At 43.1% G+C, this 20,820-nt stretch overlaps 1 protein-coding gene across 1 annotated transcript; it reads right to left on the reverse strand.

Moving 5' to 3' along the window:
- Window positions 1-568: 568 nt before the first annotated feature.
- On the reverse strand, window positions 569-12,161 carry LOC127332132 (chromatin-remodeling ATPase INO80). The gene is made up of 22 exons (XM_051358385.2): window positions 11,869-12,161; window positions 10,869-10,953; window positions 10,025-10,791; window positions 9,751-9,948; window positions 9,522-9,632; window positions 8,958-9,337; window positions 8,744-8,852; window positions 8,576-8,656; window positions 8,282-8,448; window positions 8,062-8,187; window positions 7,762-7,923; window positions 7,625-7,682; window positions 7,111-7,341; window positions 6,843-6,989; window positions 6,179-6,730; window positions 5,722-5,979; window positions 5,395-5,502; window positions 4,728-4,822; window positions 4,482-4,638; window positions 3,102-3,302; window positions 1,995-2,159; window positions 569-1,333 (listed from the first exon to the last, which is right to left on the reverse strand). The coding sequence occupies exons 1-22, from the start codon at window positions 11,944-11,946 to the stop codon at window positions 1,055-1,057; spliced, it is 4,515 nt and encodes a 1,504-aa protein (XP_051214345.1). The 5' UTR covers window positions 11,947-12,161; the 3' UTR covers window positions 569-1,054.
- Between the last annotated feature and the right edge of the window lie 8,659 nt (window positions 12,162-20,820).

A 20,820-nucleotide genomic window follows, 5' to 3' on the forward strand; every position in this document is an offset into this window, starting at 1 on the left:
CGAGGGCTTCAAGGGAAGCTACAGCATGATTCTTGACGAGGTGAAATCCGATGCGAGCCTTCTTCAAGAATCCTCTTTTAGGCATGAAAGTAGACTTTCAAATTTTGAATCTTATAGTCTGGCAGCCTCCCGACGGTCTTTGTATCTTAAACAATGCTTTAGTTCAATAAAGTGCCATGATTTTTCAAAAAAAAAAAAAGCTCAGCGGACCGGGTGGAAGCGTGGAAGGGACAAGTGGGCAGGGAAACCCCATGCCAGGGACAAGTGGGCAGGGAAACCCCATGCCAGATATTCATGCGTCTGTTTCCAAAAGAAATATTTAAAAACACAATTCTCAAGGGACTGTCCACAAAATCTTGGAATTATTTTAGTAGTATCGTGTATAGTTGGCGTCTTGGCGACCGTCTCCATTGATTTGAGACCTTGGCTTACAAGATTTTGCTGGTACAGGTAGACAAGCAAAGTTGACCGTAGTGTCGATGATCTGGACGATCCTGTTCATTTGCACAAGTTCAGCAAAGGTTTCAGATAGACATACCATCTATTGGACTTTGGACTGAAGAAGCACAGTCATAAAAGATACGTTTCCAGCTCGAAGCCACGCCCGGTGTTAAAGTTAATTTTTAGCCTAAATCATTACAAAACTTATGACTAATATATCAGCTACCCTCTTTACACTGCAAAAAAATATTTCTATATGTGATGGAACATTGCTAATACTTATTTACACAATGGCTACCATGAGCAGGCTAACATCCAAGGCAACAGTAACATCTGGAGGAGTGGCAGCCATAATTGGCTTATTACAACTACTCTGAAGCCTTGTCCTCCAAATAATCAAGGATACGCGTTTTAGTCGCGCAGTTCCCAGGCTTCTGAAAAGAAGCTGTATGATACATACTTATTGAACTGGGCAAACACCTTCAGCAGATCCAGAGAAGCCTCCTCTGGTGAATATAACTGTGCCATTTCTGATGCTCATACTCCCACAATAAATTAACGAGTCTTGCCATTTTGAATATTCTATTCTCATCTGGTCAGTTCAGTCAATCAACTAGGCTGTAGGAATCTGATCTTGCGACTCTTGTGCATCATGGTAGTCATGAAACATGCTGGTCTCAGCTGCATCTACAGCTTTCTCAACATCAGATGCAGCGACGGGTTCGTTATCTTCACCCGTGCTTCTTGCCAGCCTCTTTGATCTTTTAGGCCTCTGAGAAGCAATATCTTCATCTTCGGCAGGACCACTCTCAGGGATATCGTTCTCCGTGAGAGCCTTGACATCACTATCATTGTCCTGTGACTTCAGAGGTTTCTTGTGCGAACTCTTTTTCTGCAAATATATTAGCAGTTAAATGAGTGAAGTTTACAAATACCAAGGCTGAGAACAAACAGAAGAAAAACATGACTAGTTTATCATAATTGATTTGTACACATTTAACTATCCATGAATTCTCAGTTACCTACTACAATTGCTGTAATGACACATGAGTAAATCTCAAATGCAGCAGTCATCTCACATTTCAAGGCTCTTTGAACATGACTCATAAAACCATCAAGTGGGATAAAAACCCATGCAGGCAAGATGCTAAAACTGACGACCAGGATAACTCCTTTGAATTATCTCCTTATGTATACCGTGCACTATTAGTTCACATGTGGACTAAAATGCAAGTCAAACACAGTCAGTTGAGCATAAAATTAAATCATCAAGCTTATATTACAAGAGCTAACGAAGTTCTATATGGATGTTAATCTATTCTGCGAAACTATATAAAGTATAAACACTTGCTCTTTCCACACCCGCTTAAATCGGAATTCAAGCTTGCATACTAAGTAATTTCTCAACTATTTTGTATAGATATGAGTGCTTAAGAAATCACAGACTAATATATAGCAAAAGAACACTTAAGGTCGCTATCCCGAGGGGGTGATTTTCTCCAATCACAGAGAAAGAACAAACTCAGTTATTCAGGTGCATTTTCCATACATACCTTTTTGCTGGTTGTGTTATCTTGTTCTACAGAATCAGCAGTCGGATCATCCAAATCTTCAAGCATCAAAGAAGCAGTCGGATCATCCAAATCTTCAAGCATCAAATCTCCTTCTTTGTCAACCTTGATGGCCTTTGCTCGCCTCTTCTTTAGCCGATCCTTCGCCTAAAAGGGTAAATGCAAATAAGTAGGAATATTCTTGCCAAACTTCGCCACAAGTCAAACAAAATTAGCTGTAAACACTCCACATGAACTCAAACAATTCAGAAAAAATGTTTCAGTCTAAATTGTAAAAACGCAGGGTCTGGCCGATCTGTACCAGTTACCAAATGCTTGCAAGTTAAGATAAGAGTCCCTAAACAAAATTCAGTGTCAAACTAATAAGCCAGAAATCGTCAGTTTTAACTTTTAAGAGCAGGATAAAACCTTGGACTTGTTATGACACTCTTCCTAAGTCCCCCGAATTCGACAATGACAATGGCATATGGTATAATTTCTCAACATAACTCATTTGTAATAAGCAGAATCAGCAATGCAAGACATAAATCAGTAACTCAGACCAAAACAACATGGCAAGCATCATGTTCATGGTGGAACTGTCTTTCCCTGTGAGCTAAAGAAAACGAAAACCAGCCAAAATTTCCAATTTACAACTTGCTTGGGAAAAAGGCTTTGATGTTGTTGTTGTTGTTGTTTTAGCCGATGAAAATGATATAATGTCCCTCTGTTTGTATTTACATGAAATATTAGCTGTGGGCCGTAGGATTAGGGATCTGGTCAAAACAATCAACCATATTAGTTACTTCAAAATTTGCTTGTGTTGAGTAAAATGTGCATCTTTAATGCAATTATTATACCATCAACAAACATCTTTGATGGAAGTAATATACCATCAACTATATAGCATATGCCCATGTAGGTCAAATGATGCATGCATGCACAGCAAACACAACCCACACTATCAATAACTTTTGATAAAGAGAAGAGCAAATTATCAAATGCAACAGAAAAAATACCTGAAGTTGTAAAACGTCGTCTATTTTTTAATAAGAACTAATGTAGCAAAGCCTAAAACGTCCTCTACTTATGAATTGGGGGAGTACTTACCTGCATCGATATTTCTTTCAATTTGTGTGCGATCTGTGTATCGTCAAGAAGTAATGAAACTACATCCTCTTGTCTCATCAGATGATCATCCTGGACTTGTTTCCCTTTCATAACCAACTCTTGCACTGCATTTTTCTGCTTCGCTCTTTGCAATATTTTCTCCTCAATAGTGTCTTTGCATATAAGTCTATACACAGTTACCTACAATTCCAAGTTTGAAATAATATATAAGAAACTGAGCTGCTACAAAATAATTTCACGTGTTGGTGCAATTTGGAAATTAAGACAGTGTGCTAAGAGATGGTGCAAATCAAGCAGTGTGAAAATCGAACAGTTAACTCTTTTTTCTGTTAAAAGAACAGTTAACAGATATGAGCTGAAGGACTGTGCTTTTGAACAAAAACTTAAACTGGTTATCATACAAGGTTTAGCAAAGAAAATAAACACAAGAAAAATATAATGGGCAATACAAGTTAATACTAGTTGGCAAGAAACCATGAAAGAATGGCTTAGTCTCCAGTTTTATCCAGCATAACCGTAAAGTTATATCTATAGTATTAAAAACAGGATTGTGAACCAGTTTGAGTTTGTAACTTCTAGGGAGTTTTCAGTCAACCAAAAAATCCTAGACATCAATGACGGTGAGAATAGCAGCATAACCAATATAACTAGAAACATAGTCACCCCTATGCCAATTCTCAATTAAGCCGTAATGCTTCTTACTATAAAAGCCCATGCAAGATATGAGAACGCTTCTTACTGAAAGAATCCATGCAAGAAATGAAAAGGCTTCGTACTACAAAAGTCCATGCAAGAAATGAAAAGGCTTCGTACTACAAAAGTCCATGCAAGAAATGAAAACGCTCCTGCCTGGCTGTAGAACCTAGTGATGCCCTAATAAAGAATCAGCAGCTACACAGTGATAGCAGATCATCTTCTCTCGCAAATGTTCAGATTCGTTTACAAACAAGTATTCACTTGTCATAGTGCTGAACAGTCACGGACTAAATAAATACAATGAATCTAGACTTGGAAATTGAAGCAAAAATATGGGGATTAAATAATTTATTTCATGTATCTTCATATTTCAGAATGTAGTACCAACATTGGTACCAAAGGAATACCATGGAAACAATCAAAATCATAGGCAGCTTTAGTGTGAACCATGAACAAGATTGGCAGCTCTATCCTGAGAATCTTGTATTTGTATAACAACAAATTCACATATTTACAAATATTATAGTGCTAAAAGTGCAATAGGTCAACCAAGGAAATGGCAAATGAAAACTTACAAAATTCACTAAGTGATACTAAAAACGATGAAATAGTGGTCAAGGAAACCATGGCTAGACAATAGCGTATAACTGAGGTTTCACTTACCTCCTTCGTCTGACCAAGCCTGTGCGTTCTATCCATTGCCTGCTGGTCTTGAGTCGGATTCCAGTCAATTTCATAAAATATAACCGTATCAGCAGCGGTCAAATTAATTCCCAGTCCCCCTGCTCTTGTGCTTAGCAAGAAAACAAATATATCATTCCTGCAGACAACAAAACTCAGCTTAAGTCATGTTCAAAGAGCCTTATCGTCTTATTGTAATTTGTTACATCCTACCAACTAAATGCCTACCTGTTCTGAAAGTTTCGGACCATGTCACGACGATCAGAAATTGCAGAAGAACCATCAAGTCTGGAATACTTGAATTTTCTGAAATTCATGTAGTCCTGAAAAAATGCAGAATTAGAAAACGATTCACACTTCTGTGCACAAACTTAACCCGTTTTAAATGAGCAGTTCACAGATACAACTCATTGAAGTATGGTAGGCCCTTCCGGAATTCATTTCAATCAATACTATTTAGTTCCTTCATAAAGTTCACAGGGCCAGTGAAAAAATAACGGAACCTACAATGCTCCTAAGGTTTCTGAAACCCAACACTGTATACTTTGCATCATGGTATGCAATTACCGCATATTAATGTTTTTAAAAAGGCATCCATAACTGGAAAATATCATCATTTTAGTGGGATCCAAGTATCCAACATAGCATAAACTGAAACTACATTAAAGATAAACAATTGTAGAAAATCAGCACAGATCTATAGAATAAACTAAACTGTGATGGTACAAACACGTTTCAGCAAAATAAATTTCAACAACATTTCCCTGCACATCTATGATCTACATCACAAGACTAAAAATCAATTTTTGGAAAATATTTTTTATTTTCAGTTCTCCTCACAAAGACGTAGGTTTTAACTATCCGAAGCAAAATATGAACTTTTTTCCTAAAGTACCTCAAGGATGTCCAACATTTTAGTCATCTGAGCAAATAGGAGCACACGGTGATTTTCAGCTCGGAGTTGCCGTAGTAGTTTATCTAAGGTGTGGAGCTTTCCAGAATCCTGTCATCAAGCATTTCATGTCAGTAACAAGGAGTCAGCCAAATATGTGAAACAAAACAAAAATAAACAAAATAATCACGGTATAAGTTTCAAAAAAAAAACCCTGCAAGTAGTTAAACAGCTCACAAAGCTAACAATATCCACATTGATTTAAATCATACGTACAAAAAGATGATGAAATTGTGCAGCTGAAGGTACAAGAAAAAGGGGTGGACTTACTGTAAGCATTTTAGCTGGATCAAAATTACTCATAGGTGGAGATGACCCAAATATCCTGTATGGTAGCTGCAGTATCGGCTCAGGGATGGGCGAAACAGAACATACTTCTTGGATCATAGGATTGGGAGCATTCGGTTCTCTAGGACCATTGAACTCAGAAGTGCGAGCAAATCCCAAGAACAGCTTCTTGATCCAGGGATCATGCATCTCATCGGTTAACTTGTAGGCAAAATTTCTATCTGAACACCTGACATTTATCTGGAAGAAGAGGAAAACAGGTTAATCAACATGACAGTAGTTGTGAGTCAACAAATGCATAGACCAAATATACATCTCCGGCACTAAATGAAAGTTCTAGAATTTAAGACCAAAGCAAAGATTGCTGAACACTAAAAGATGCCGTGATGCAGCACACGTGCCAAATCAACATCAACGCGGGCAAAACAAATAAGCTTACCGGCGGTGCTCTAGCTGGTGGAATAAAACCATATGTTGAACGAAGAAGCCGTATGTTCGAGACAAGCCTATCATGATGAGAAAGAACTAGTGCTTCACATGGGTTATCACTCAGGCCTATCTCAACCTTTGTTCTGAGCAAACTGGAGTCTGCCCTTTTAGGTGAAAGCAACAATCTAGTAACAGCACGGACTTTTGTGGCATCATTCTGACTGAGCTGGAGATCAGGACCTTCTGAATCAAGGAACAGATCCACGATTTCATCGACATCCCTCTTGCAATGTGTTGCTGAGAATGCTAGTCTCTCAAATAATGAACACATGGCCAAAAAGGAAGCTTCAACTGGGGACAGATTCGTTAAGCGTGTAAATCCAAATGCACCAGATAGCAGAACAGGCTTGTCTGATGAAGTTGATTCTGGGAATGCCGACTTATGGATATTGCTCGGCAAAAATATATTGAATAGCCTGTTGAAATATCCACTCTGGAAGCCACAGCCATGCATGGGCATTTCCCTGTTACAGATGATTCCTTCGTAAACCAACTTTGGAATCTGTGGAGATTGAGAAAGAAGCCCATTAGTAGAGTGTCTGTGCTCAAGAAAGAGATATTGTAAACCATATGATCAACTAAAACCAAAAACGGCTAAGAACGACAGGTTGTACCTCAAACATTATTGGATTCCTCTTGCCTGCATAATGTATATCTTGCAATTCCCCAAATGGGGGAGGAAGAAGAGAATTTGGGATCTCCGCAAAGTTAAAGTAATAGCTTCCCTCGTTGCGCTCAAACAGCTCAGGGTGATTGCAGACCTAAAAGTTACATGGAGCGCATTACTGAGAAAATCCTATGAGGAAAGAAACTTGCACTACATAATTTTCAGTATGGACCTCAAAGAGATTAAATGAAATTTAAGCAGCAAAAGAACTGTACCTTCCGTAGCTGCATGACAATATTCATCAGGCTAAGCAGCTTCTTATCATTTAGATTGCCACGTCTTCCATCAAGCAACTCATTAAGAGAGATTTTGTTCTTTATAGCTTGATAGAAGACTTGCTGACGAGAACTCAATCTGCAGTGCACAATTTCTTCTTTCTTTTTTGTCATTTCTGCAATGACATCAATCTTAACCCGGCGGAGCATAAACGGCTTCAATATAGCATGCTGTGGATATAAACAACATGTCACAATCTTAAGAAACAGCAACATTGTACAGAACTTTGCCCAAACGAAAATAAAATGCAGAAATACAGAACATGTTTCTTAACATAATAACAGCAACATTGTACGGAACTTTGCCCAAACGAAAATAAAATGCAGAAATACAGAACAACATGTTTCTTAACATAATAACTTCTAATGTCAAGTTTTATGAACAAGCATTAGACTCAGGCAAGCACTTAGATTCACTAAACCGTAGCATTCACTAAATATAGAAGCATCTTACCAGTCGACTAAGCTGATGTTCATTCAAGGTCCCTCCATGTTCAGCATGGCCCTCGATACTGGCAAGGGAAAGAAACATAAGCAATAGAGAAAACTACTAAAAATAAAGAGGCTGTAATTTCTAAAGGAGAACATTACCCTTTTGAGAACCACTCATTGAACTGTTCATGGCTATCAAACAAAGTGGGCATGATAAAATGGAGAAGTGCCCATAACTCAGCCATGTTGTTCTGAATCGGTGTCCCAGTAAGAAGCAAACGATTTCTACAGTTAAAGCTCAGCAAAGTCTTCCAGCGCTGACTGCAGTAGAGAGAAATATGTAACTGCTTGTCAAGCAAGGGCCCACAAAATAAGCCAAAAAAAATGAAGGCAAATCATGTGCTATGAAATTCTGAATTCAAACAAAATACTGCAACATGCAAGGGCACGTGAAATCACCTGCTTGAACTTTTAATAGCCTGGGCCTCATCCAGTACCATGTACTGCCACTTAACACGTCTCAAAAGCTTCTCTTCATTCACAAGTATCTGATAATTTGTAATGAGAATGTGGAAGCTAGCATCTCTATGGATGAAAAGAACAAATGCCACATGATTAGTTACATGACCATATTATATAGAAAAAACAGTGCATGAAGAACCTCAGACTGAGAGTTTACCTCCGATAAAGACGCTTGGGGTTGATGTTCTTCCGAAGAACAATCCTTTCCGGACCCCAATATGGGAGTATCTTAAGATCAGGGCAGAATCTGATCACCTCTTCAGCCCAGTTATTCACAACAGATGCAGGAGCAACCACCAGAAAGGGTCCCCATATGTTCTTGTCCTGGATGAGATGCCAATGTCATAGCAAATGCTTGTCATGCACTATTTATATGACTATATAAATTACATAACATGTGATGTCTACAAAAGGAAGAAACCAAAAACAAGAGATAAATATATTCACAAACCTCAGCCAAGTGGGATAAGAATGCCATAGCCTGAACAGTTTTGCCAAGGCCCATCTCATCAGCAAGAATGCCATTTAACCCCTGCAGAAAATCCAAAATGTGTGTTATGATCCAATAATGGCAGTTCATCACGAGTGACCGAAATACATTAGCTCTATGATAGTTTACCTGTTCATAACAATTGACCAGCCACTGCAAGCCCTTTAACTGATATTCTTTTAATACACCTTTAAACAACTCCGGGGTCTGCACAGATGACTGCTCAGGCATTGTTGAGCTGAAAACAAGATAGGCTCCAAGCAATCAGTTTTAGATAATAATACTCCTTCTGTTCTATCATGCTTGCTTGCAATGAGAAAAACAAATTTTCAAGAGAGCTTACGGGTGTAAGAGATCAATCTTGCTAGGCTCAGCTGAATCGTCAGTTGGAATACCAGGATCTGAAGATTGGCTAAGCTTCACAATTTCACTATCAAAAGCATTTGTCATCCTTTTTTGTTGGGATACGGCATGCTGAGCAGCTCTTAAAGCTTCTCTCTTCAGTTCGGCTTCCTCAGGATCTTCGTCCTCGTCACCCTCAGGGACAGATCCCTCATCAGGCAGTGCTGATTCACCAGCCTTATTTTGCATAAAATGACTATAGAGCTCAGTTTGGGATATCAGAAAGTTGAGCCTCTGCTGCTGTCTTTTTGCTTCGCGTAGTTCCTCTTCTCTCTTCAACGCTTCAGCGGCATCCCTTTCCTCTTTTTTCCTCAACTCATACTATGAAACAGGCACAAAGAATTGATTGTCATAATCTTTTAATAATGGACTTGAGATATTAGTGCTTATGTAGAGTGCAATGACCCAAGGGATGTAAGAAATGGCTGTAGTATAATCAACTCATATAGTTTGAGAATGTGAAATAGATATAGCATTAAAACATTAAAGCTTTTGAGACAAATACCTGCTCCTTGTCTACTCGTTTCCAAAATATCAGCATATCCCTAGCAAGCTTCCTTGTACGGATTGGAGCACTTCTCATCAGTTTCAGTGACCTGCTTACTTTGAGCTTCACCTGGATGTTGAACAGAAATTGACTAAAGCTTCAGAATACATGTGGTTCAGCAAGAATGTAAACTAGAGCACAGTGAAATGATACAATGCTGTAAGGCAACAATAGACAAATGCAATACCTCCCGTTGACAATTCTCAGAGAAGCGTTTAGCATCCATTTGTCGTTTCTTCAGCAAAGCAGCAAAATTTCTGTGATGCTTTGGAATGTTTCTGGCAATAATTTGCCAGCGTTTCATAAAACTTGCCAAGTCTTCTTTTGCAATTTCAGAATGTTCCTTTTTCACTATTTGCTTCTTTGGCAAGCTACGTTCGATAATCTGCATCAACATCGTATAATTGCTAAGTACAGAAATACAACAGCATGAAACCAAAATTTTAATAACTGAAACCAACCTCATATGTATCTCCTTTCTCCAAGACTTTAACATAATGAACCTGCAAACTGCCAGATTCTGAAATAATAGACCTTCGTATCCTGCCTGCTGATCCTTCTGGAATTGCAAAGGGGTCCTCGGTTACTTGAAGAGAAAATTTCTGTATCTTTACCCTTTCCTGGAGTGATTCATGTTGCGGCTGAGGTTCGGCTAATCCACCACGATTGGTAGCCTCAAACTTACTGTCAGTGCCAAGCATTGCTGATAGGGTGCGCAGATCTAGCGGGCCATTCAAGAAATGCTCCTCGACACGTAAATCAGAAAAAACAGGCAGATTCAGGGAAGCTGCCAACTTATCATAACCCTCTGGAATTAAGTAGCTTACATTATCCCCCATATCCAAATAGGAAGAGTCAAGTGAAGCTACAATCTTATTAAAACCACCATATGCACCAATACATCCTGCCCCATTAAACTCAGGTGCGGCAACATCCTTGAAATCACTTCTGTATTTCGCAGGTCTTGTATGGTCACTTTTGTGTTTTATTATTTGGCGGACGTCTGCCCGAGGATCCGAACCAAAAACACCCTCCTTAGCCTTTGACCTTCTGTACTTGTGAACATGTTCACTCAACATTGTACGGTAGTGCTCCTCGGTTACTTGATTGCTGTAGGCCTCTGCTTCCTCATCATCGCTAGCAACACCAAGATGCCTCTTTCGCTTCCGATGCAGCCCATGAGAAGCATCACTGATACCATTGTACTGATCTGACAACGAAGCTTGACCTTAAAAGAAAGTTGGGTAAGCAAAAAGACACAAGTAAGCATAATAAATACAACAGAAGTGCTAAAAATGACCTTACCTTGGCTACTGGTGCTCCCATTTGGGCTACTATTCGCATAGCGATCGAGATCTTCCGGCAAAGGGACCTTAAAGTTTAGCAGTGGCTACAACAGTAGGTCCATTAAAAACCCATATTAGAATTGCAGATAAATAGAACTCAACAAAACCACAACAATGTATGAACAGAAACAAGTCGTCTGATTCGCTATTAGAAAACAAAAGGTACATGATATGACTATTTGTATTTTCCAAACTAAATGCTTACCGAAGGCCAAAACATACACAGTAGCATGGATGCGCATAGATGAAAAAAACAGATAACAAACATACCACTATAGAACTACTGAAGACAACAAACCTGTAAGCTAAAATACAAATGTAAAGTAACAGAACATGATATGATCGTCGGTTGCAATCTCAAAAAAAACTTATAACAGTACCAAATTGCATGAACGTTGAACCATAATAACTGAAACTGCAGCGTAAGCTAACGTTAGTATAGCATGAGACCACGGCTACGGATAATTCGGAGACCCCGGCTACGGATAATTCGGAGACCCCGGCAACTATAAAAAAGTTTAACCGTAGATGTAATATAGCTGAGAGTACGCAATTGTATCGAAACAGTATCCTCCTAGTGTATGAGATACTAGGCAGTTGGCAAGGCATTAGCAGCACAAGCAATAGGTGATAGCAAGACAAGTGGTGAATAGGCAAACAGTAGCAGAAAGCATCAGCCAGTACGCACGATTGCAACAACATCACCAAACGATCTGCATTAGTCCCCCAACTAGCAAGCCTGTGCCGAAACCGGCAAGCCCCGACCAAACTACGGCCGAAGTGCACCTGCAAAACTACGGACAAACGCCCCTCCAGAAGGAATTCCCCGAGCCCAGTGACAATGAGCTCCAGAGCCCGTCCCCAGACCCCATCACGCGGCGCCCCAGGTACAACGCAACGCCTACCACGCGCGCGCAGAATCCTCCAGCGAAGCGAGGAGAGAGAGAGCGAGCAAGTACCTCGAGGTTGAAGAGGTTGGAGTAGGAGAACCCGGTGCCGTTGGCGCCGCCGCGCGGGGCCGGGCGGCGCGGGTCCATGGCGAAACCCTAGCGCCCCCGCGCGCGCGCGGAGGGGCGCTCCGGGGGGCGGCGTGGGAGCCGGCGAGAGCGCGGGGACGGCGGCGCGGACGGCCCGCGACGGCGGAGGAGTGGGCGCGATTAGGGTTAGGGTTTGCGGACGGGGGGAGGCGAGAGGCGGAGGAGGGGAAGGGGAGGCGGTGGGTTGTGATGTGGTGGGGGGACGGGGAGTAGTAGTAGAAGGCATGGCTTGGCCGAAGGGGAAGAGAGAGAAAGAAACAAAGGGTGGGCGAGGAGAAGAGAGGGGGGAGCAAGGAAAGCGAAACGGAGGGAGGTTTTCGGGGTTTCGAGTAGAAAACCGACGCCTGGTTGATCATCGTGCACGGCTACCAGCGCTTCGATTCGGCCACGAGTTTTCTTTTTTTCCTTTAGGTTTTCCACTTTTTTGTCCGTTTGACAACCACATCATATATGTTGCAAATATGTGAAAATATATGCTAATAAAGTACAAAGTTCATGTATGTCATGCAATAGCAACATACATGATGATAATATTATGTTTTACATTAATATATGGGGATGTATCAATGACACATTTTATTTGGGTTATAACTCTGCAGAACAGGAATTCACAGACCTATACAAAGTTAAATTGAACTAGGATTTCTGGAGGATCATTTTTTATTGGAAGAAGCAGCATGGCCTTTTGGATCACACCTGGAGAAGCCTGAGGCCCAAAAGAGAGGTGGTGGCGCGGCCACCCTGCTAGGATGGGCCACCCAACCTCTTTCGACCGTCGACCGTCCAATCCACTTAATTCTTTCACGGACCGGCGTATTTTAACCTAAATATCACTATATATATGACCCCCGAGGGTTCTCTGGAGAAGAGCGCTGTAAAAACACAGAAAAGTAAAACGGAGGCTGCAACGGAGAAGATTGGAGAGGAAAACTCCGCTGAAGCCGTTACTGGAGGGATCTCCACCTTCTCCAACGTCTTCCTCATCATCACCATGATCAAGTGGGAGTAGTCCACCTCTATACTACGGGTTTGTGGCATTAGTTTGAACTATTTCTCTCATGTTCTTCATAGTTCTTAGTGTCATATGAGCTGCCCAACATGATTATGGTCATATATATGTATTACTATGTGGTGGATCTTTATTCTATGATATGACATTTGACTCTATATTGTGTAAGATATATTGATAGATGCATATTATGTACTCTGTTCTTAAATATTCGTTCTGATCCAACTTGTATGCAAGAACGTGTGTGGGATGATATGTGTGTTAGATGGAATAGCATGGTTTTAGTGATTGCATATTGACAACAAATTCATGATCAATTATGGTTTTATTTTTTGTTTTGCTATCTCACTAGGGATAAAGTAAATGCATGTGTTATGTTCGTCGCGTGATAAAAGTGATGATTTTGTTTATTCAAGGTAGCATATTTGATATTCAAACATCATGTCAAAGTACTTATGGCTATACTCTATTAATTCTTAATACAAGATTGCTTGAAGTTTTTCCTGTCTTGTGGAGTATATGAAAGATGTGTTGCATCATCTCTATGTTAGGATGTGATGCCCGTATGAATGTGTATCTTACACATGTTGAAGTTATACACTTTATATCTCATTGATGAATTGTTATTGTCCACTACAACTTAAAAGAGATAATAGTCAAGTGAACCCATGAACCCGGTCCAATTTTAATCATAAGAAACACCTTTCCATTGAATTTATCTTACTTTTTATTTGCAACACTACTTTAATCCGAAAATACAAAAATAATTATCTATCTTATCTGCACACAAAACCTCAAAACAAACCTTTACCGATTTTACTTAGTTTACTTTACTTGTTTAGTTTACTTTGCTCTAGTTACTACTTTATTTTACTTTTACTTACATGAAACCTTGTGCTTGAAAACCATGTGGTGGAGTTGGGAACACAAAGTTTTATTTTATTTTGTAGGATTGCTAGAAGAAGGAAGGGAGAGATAACTCTTTACTCTATTCCCCGAGATTTCGATATAACCCTCGAGTCACCCTTGTGGGGAAAATACTCTGCTGATCCAACACTCTACATTTGGAGTCCCAACGTCTTCACGACTATTTTCTAGCGACGTTACCAGGGACTGGAAAGAGCATCTCACAACTACATCTTCATCAAGCTAGGAGCACAACAATTTCCAAGGTGACTACAAAGGTATTTTCTGGCGCCGTCATCTTCATCATCAACTTAGTGCAAATACGTATGCTTGGGGAGGTGGCACAACTGTGAGCTCTCTTTTCTCTTTTAGATTTTGCAAAGTAGTTTACTTGTCTTGTTTCTAGTATTTACTTCCTAGATCTTTTTCATAAAATACAAAAACGCATAAAAATTAGTAGTAATTATCTTCTAAAAACCATGGGGGAAAGAAATACTAAATTGTGTGATTACACAATGATACGTTGCAAACGTATCTATAATTTTTGATGCTCCGTGATTGTCTTACACCAATTTCCATATGTTTTGTTTACACTTCGTGACACTTTTATGCATTTTTCGGAACTAACCTATTGACAAGATGTCACAGCGTTAGTTCCCTATTTTTTGTTCTTTTGTATTTCAGAAAAGTTGTACATGAAATATTCTCGGAATTGGACGAAACAAAAGCCAAAACTTCCTATTTTTCCCGGAGCGAAGACGGAGTCCAGAGGAGAGACGAGGAGGCGCCACAGGGCGGCCAGACCAGGCCTAGGCACGGCCCAGGCCCTGGCCACGCCTAGACGTGGTATGGGGCCCCTAGCCTCCACCGACCTCTCCCTTCCGCCTATAAGAAGCCTCTCGACGCGTGAACCCTAAATCAATCAGCCTCCGCCCACGAAAAGTTCTGTAGCTCCACCATCGCAGACAAGTTTCGGGGGACAGAAGTCTCTGTTTCGGCACCCTGTCGGGACGGGGAATTGCCCCAGAGCCATCTTCATCGACTCCACCGCCATCTTCATCGCCGTTGATGACTCCCATGATGAGGAGCGAGTAGTTCTCCCCCGAGGCTGAGGGCTTTACCGGTAGCTATGTGGTCTATCTATCTCTCCATGTATGATCTTTATGTGATCATTAGCTTTGTAATCTAGTTGAATAAGTAAATGTTATTCTTCCATTGTTGTGCTACTCAAGTGGTTTATTATGTGATCTCCGGGGATACCTTGTCTAACGGTGTGAAGGTGACAGTGTGCACACCGTGTTTGTTTCTTAAGCTTAATTTACAGAAATACTTATAAATTGTGGTGTCTTATTAGTACCATCTTTGTGTGCTCAAGATGATAGTGTGGGGCTGATACGTCTCCAACGTATCTATAATTTATTATGTTCCATGCTAGTTTTATGACAATACCTACATATTTTATTCATACTTTATATCGTTTTGGTGCATTTTCCGGAACTAACCTATTAACAAGATGCCGAAGCGCCGGTTCCTGTTTTCTGCTATTTTTGATTTCAGAAATCTTACACAGGAAATATTCTCGGAATTGGACAAAACAAAAGGCCACGTTCCTATTTTTCCAGGGGCTTCACGGAGTCCGAAGGAGAGACGAAGGAGGGCCACGAGGAGCCCACACCATAGGGGGGCGCGGGCCACCCCCTGGCCGCGCCACCTGGTGGGGAGCCCACCTCGGGACTCCACCGACATCGCCCCTTCGCCTTTAAAGTCTCCCAGATGCGAAAACCCTAAAGGGATAAGCCACGAGACGAGAAAAGTTACGCAGCCACCGCCATCGCGAAGCCAAGTTCGGGGGACAGAAGTCTCATTTCCGGCACGCCGCCGGGACGGGGAATTGCCCCCGGAAGGCATCTCCATCGACACCACCGCCATCTTCATCGCCATTGCTGTCTCCTATGATGAGGAGGGAGTAGTTCTCCCCCGAGGCTAAGGGCTGTACCGGTAGCTATGTGGTTCATCTCTCTCTCCCATGTGATCTTTATGTGATCATGAGCTTTGTATCACTATTAATCTATGTGCTACTCTAGTGATGTTATTAAAGTAGTCTATTCCTCCTCCATGATGTAATGTTGACAGTGTGTGCATCATGTAGTACTTGGCGTAGGTTATGATTGTGATCTCTTGTAGATTATGAAGTTAACTATTACTATGATAGTATTGATGCGATCTATTCCCCCTTTCATAGCTATTGTTGACAGTGTGTATGCTATGTTAGTACTCGATCTAAATTGCAACGGTCTATTATGCTCTAGAGGTTACTTAAATATGAACTCCGAATGTTGTGGAGCTTGTTAACTCCGGCTTGAGGGAGCTCTTGTAGCCCTACACAATGAATGGTGTTTGTTATCAAACAAGAGAGTGTATGTAGCACAAGTGAGGAGAAGTTATTTATTTGTTATGTGATCAATGTTGAGAGTGTCCACTAGTGAAAGTATGATCCCTAGGCCTTGTTTCCAAATACTGCAAACATCGCTTGTTTACTGTTTTACTGCATCTTTACTTCCTGCAATATTACCACCATCTATACCATATGTGTTTTACTATCTCTTCGCCGAACTAGTGCACATATACATCTGACAAGTGTATCAGTGTTGCGGTCAGAAACCCACCGGCGAGCAGCGACGGGCAACACAGTAGAGCCGGGAACAACTTAGGGCTGCGGCTGGCCCTGGTCCCTCCGAGCGACGGCCCGCAAATATTCGGCACGCACGTCCGATGCTGGTGCAAGGGCGTGCCACCTGACCTATACCTGGTCAGGAAGGTGATGGATGATGCCTCGCTTAGTTTCCTGCATGGCATACACGTAAACGTTAAATACGAGCCTCGATCGGCTCTCAGGTTGTCCCGTGAATCGGCTCAAAGAGCCGATCCACCCATGATTCGCACGAGGTGTACGAATATATGGTGGTCCTGCTTGATCAGAATAAAGCTAAAACGATCTACTACGATTTAGGGTTTTCACCACATAATCGGAACATCCTACTCGTGATTGAGCCTCGCGGCCACGCACGGTGATCGTAAGCCGATCCTAGACAAGGCCTAAAAACCAACACGAAGTTGATCCCCGGAACATCCTGTCTAGGGCTAGCAAATTACACCCTACGCGTCGCTGGATCCTTCAACCCTTTGTAAGGCCTAACCATGCAGATATTAAACTAATCCTTGAAGAACAAGGAGCAACCATAACGGATCGGATCTACTAAATAATGATCAAGCGGGGTGCCGCCCCTACACCTAAGATAGGTGTAAGGGCGGCGAGACGTCTCAGGGTTGCACGACGATAGCATATGATACGATGAACAATGCTAACCCTAACACGTCTAAGATAGCTACGTTGCTCGCCATCAAAAAGGCTTCAGTACGAGCAACGCATGAACAACGAATAAACTTGTACTGCCTAGATCGCAAGATGCGATCTAGGCAGCATGATGCTTACCCGGAAGAAACCCTCGAGACAAGGGAGTTGGCGATGCGCCTAGATTGGTTTGTGGTGAACGTGATTGTTGTTTATTTCATAAACCCTAGATACATATTTATAGTCCGTAGACTTTCTAACGTGGGAATAATCTCAACCGTGCACGAGCCAAACTCTAACTAACCGATACGTATCCTACTATATTATAGATACACGGGCAAACTAGCCCAAACTTTGCATATAAGGCCGATTCACGTATATTCTTCCATGTATATTCTTCAAGCCCATCTTGATCGCGGCCCACCTCTGATTCGGTCAAATTCTGGTGATAACACATGCCCCCCTGGTTTTGGAATTGATAATTCCAAAATCACTCTGCTTTTCTTCGTCGGGTCATGTCGTGGCAGAACCGTCGCAGTATCCTTCATCATGATGCTTTGCCTCTTCCACTTCCGCGTTTCCTGGCAATTTTTTTTTTCGTTGGGCACCACTTCCTCGGAAACTGCTATGGCATTGAATTTCCACTATATCCCCTTTTATTTAACCGCTCCAAACAGTTTGCTTCTTCATCCCCTTCGCATTAGCACTCCCAAAAGCCCTCCTGCGCCACCATGTCTTCTTCCTCCTCTGCCTCATCGGATCTTTCCACCCAATCCTCCTCCTCCCGCGAGCCGACGCCGGAGTGGAACCCAGAGGAGGCCCATGCGGCCAACATCCGCCGCGCCATCGAAGCCGGGGAGGAGTCTAGTCACGACTTCTCCGTCTGGTCCGAGGACGACAAGTCCTCAACCGACGGGGAAAGTGACCTCCGCTTCCTCGCCGACGGGGAATCGGAGGAGGAGAGCGATGACGATCGCTTCTCCTGTGATGACTTCACCTCCCCCGAGGAGGAGGAGGAGAAGGAGGAGGAGGACGACGACACCTCCTCCGACGAGCCGCCGGCCAAACGCTTCTGCCTCTGGCCGGGGAACCTCAGCGACTTCGACAGCGACGACGACGACGCTGACAAGGAGGATGAGGACAACGAGGGCCCGGCCGGCGGCCGCTGGAGCAGCGACGACGAGCCCGCCGGGAGTAGCGCCGACAGCGGCGACGACGGCGACGACGAGGGCAGCGACGACGAGGGCAGTGATGGCCCATAGATAGGACCCTTAGCATAGGATCAGTAGTAGTAGATGGGGCAATGTATCCCCTAGTACTTTCTTTTGAGAGCAATCAGCTCTTTATGTAAGAAATCCTGCTTATCAATGAAGAACTTCCCCCAATTTGATCTTGCTGATTTCCCTTGAGCTAATTTAGCCGATTTCCCCTCATACTGATTTTGCCGATTTGTCCCCTTAGCCAATGCTTAAAGAGCCGATAGCAACCGCATCGGTCCTTCACAATCCATCCTTCAATTCTTCAACTGGTGACTTTGAGATCTAGTGGATAATGTGGAGTCTTCAAGACAGCCCTTAAATTCCTCCCACCAGGTCCAGTGACACTCTTCTGCAAGAATTCACCATTTTTTGAAGAAGGTTGCGACGAAGGATCAGCCGATGACACCCCAATCGGCTCCTAAAACAGAGCATCTACCAGGCCAGCTGCCCCCCGAGCCTTTAGTCAAGGCGAGAATAGCGGTGAGGATGCACAGATCAACCAAAGGGCCTTGAACTCAGGTAATTCTGAGACAGCCACCGTGCCGAGCCAACCCAACTTGCCTCCACCGATCGCCTCTTCCTCCGTTGAAAGCCGATATTGTAGATGGAACACCAACGGCTCAATGAGCAAAAGGCTGCCTTGCGTGCTGACAGTACTGCTGAACTGGCGCAAAGGGTTGGAAGTCCGTCTTGGCGAAAATCCACGTCTTGAACACGCATCTGGTAGATCTTGTAATTTGTACTAGAGTCGATGACTGTGCATCGACTTTGTTTCTTAGCTCTAAAGTCGATGTCCGTGCATCGGCTGTATACCATGAGAAGAATTTTTTTACTGGCGGATTTTCTATCGGCCCCCAATATTTCACTGCACATGTATCGCACATGTCCCTCTGATTAGGTGCCCCCCGAGCCGAATCTGTCAGGTAACTGCAGATATCGGCTCTGTAGTTAGCCAAGGCACTGTATTTGCACGTCGGCTCCGGTAGGACCAATGTTGATTTTTTCCTAGCTCATCAGCCGACGCAAAACCGCTGCCCATTAGATCGATGTTGAACACAGGCAGAACGTGTGGTGAGGATAATTTTGGCCGATTGCTGGAATCGGCCTCCATGTTGATCGAATCGCTCAATGAAGGTTTCGCAATGTTCCTCCATAGATCTTTGGGGCCGATCCCAAGGATCGGCCTCGCCACGTTCGTCCATAGGTTTGTTCTTGCTACACGGTCAGGCCGGTGGATAAGACCAGCCTAACCCCGTTTTTCGTCACGTCGATGCGCTCGCAGTCGTCCAAATTGATGCCTGAGAGTGGCTCTTGGCCTGCTGTTTCCCAAGCGTTCATGCCAGCCGTTGAAATCTCGGCTGAGTCATCGGCCTGGACGACCTCTACCTCATCTCCATCCCACTGTATTACGCATTGGTGCATCGTGGAGGGAATGCAACAGTTGGCGTGGATCCAATCTCTTCCTAGCAGGACAGCATAGGTGCTCTTGCTATCGACAATAAAGAACGTCGTAGGGATGGTTTTCCTTCCTACGGTCAGATCCACGTTCAGAACACCTTGTGCGTCAGACGCCAGGCCATTGAAATCGCTCAATGTCACGTTGGTCTTGATCAGATCCGAGCTAGAGCGTCCCAACCGACGTAGCATGGAGTATGGCATAATGTTGACTGCCGCTCCGGTGTCCACCAGCATCTTGTTAACAGGCCTCCCATCAATATAACCTCGCAAGTACAGGGCCTTCAGATGTCTGTAGCTTCTTTCTCGTGGCTTCTCAAAGATAACTGGCCGTGGGCCGCAGTCGAGTTGTGCCACAGGTGCTTCGTCTAATCCTGGAGCACTAAACTCCGTCGGAAGGATGAACACCATATTCGTGCCAGCCGATGTTTCATCATCGGCTTTCCTTTGCTTGGGGCGCCACTCCATTTTTTGTGGTCGACCCTCTTCATCCAGGGTTCGCTGAATTTTGGCGGCCAGATCAGGCCGCGCCTTCCTCAACGTGTGCAGGTACAACCTTTCGGCTTCCTCCAAACCACGTAGTCGCTGAACCCTGCGCTTTTGGGAACGGCTGAGTCCATCAGGGCACCACCTTGGACGGTGGTACCTGTCTTCTTCTTCTTCATCGTCTTCCAAATCCTCGAGATCTTCCACCCGAGGGGACTCAGCGCGCTTGTTCCGAGGCGGGAGAGGCCCTAGACGTTGGAACACAGACACGTTAGCTGCCTCCTTCTTCTTCTGTTTACATTCTGGGCAATTGCCGATTGTAGGCAATCGGCTCATTCCTGAATCCCAGCAGTGTCTGAAGAAGGGACAGTCCCAGTGCCTATCCTCGTCGTCTTGCTCCCTTGTCT

This window comes from Lolium perenne, chromosome 4 (assembly GCF_019359855.2).
Source record: "Lolium perenne isolate Kyuss_39 chromosome 4, Kyuss_2.0, whole genome shotgun sequence".
NCBI classification, from domain to species: domain Eukaryota; kingdom Viridiplantae; phylum Streptophyta; class Magnoliopsida; order Poales; family Poaceae; genus Lolium; species Lolium perenne.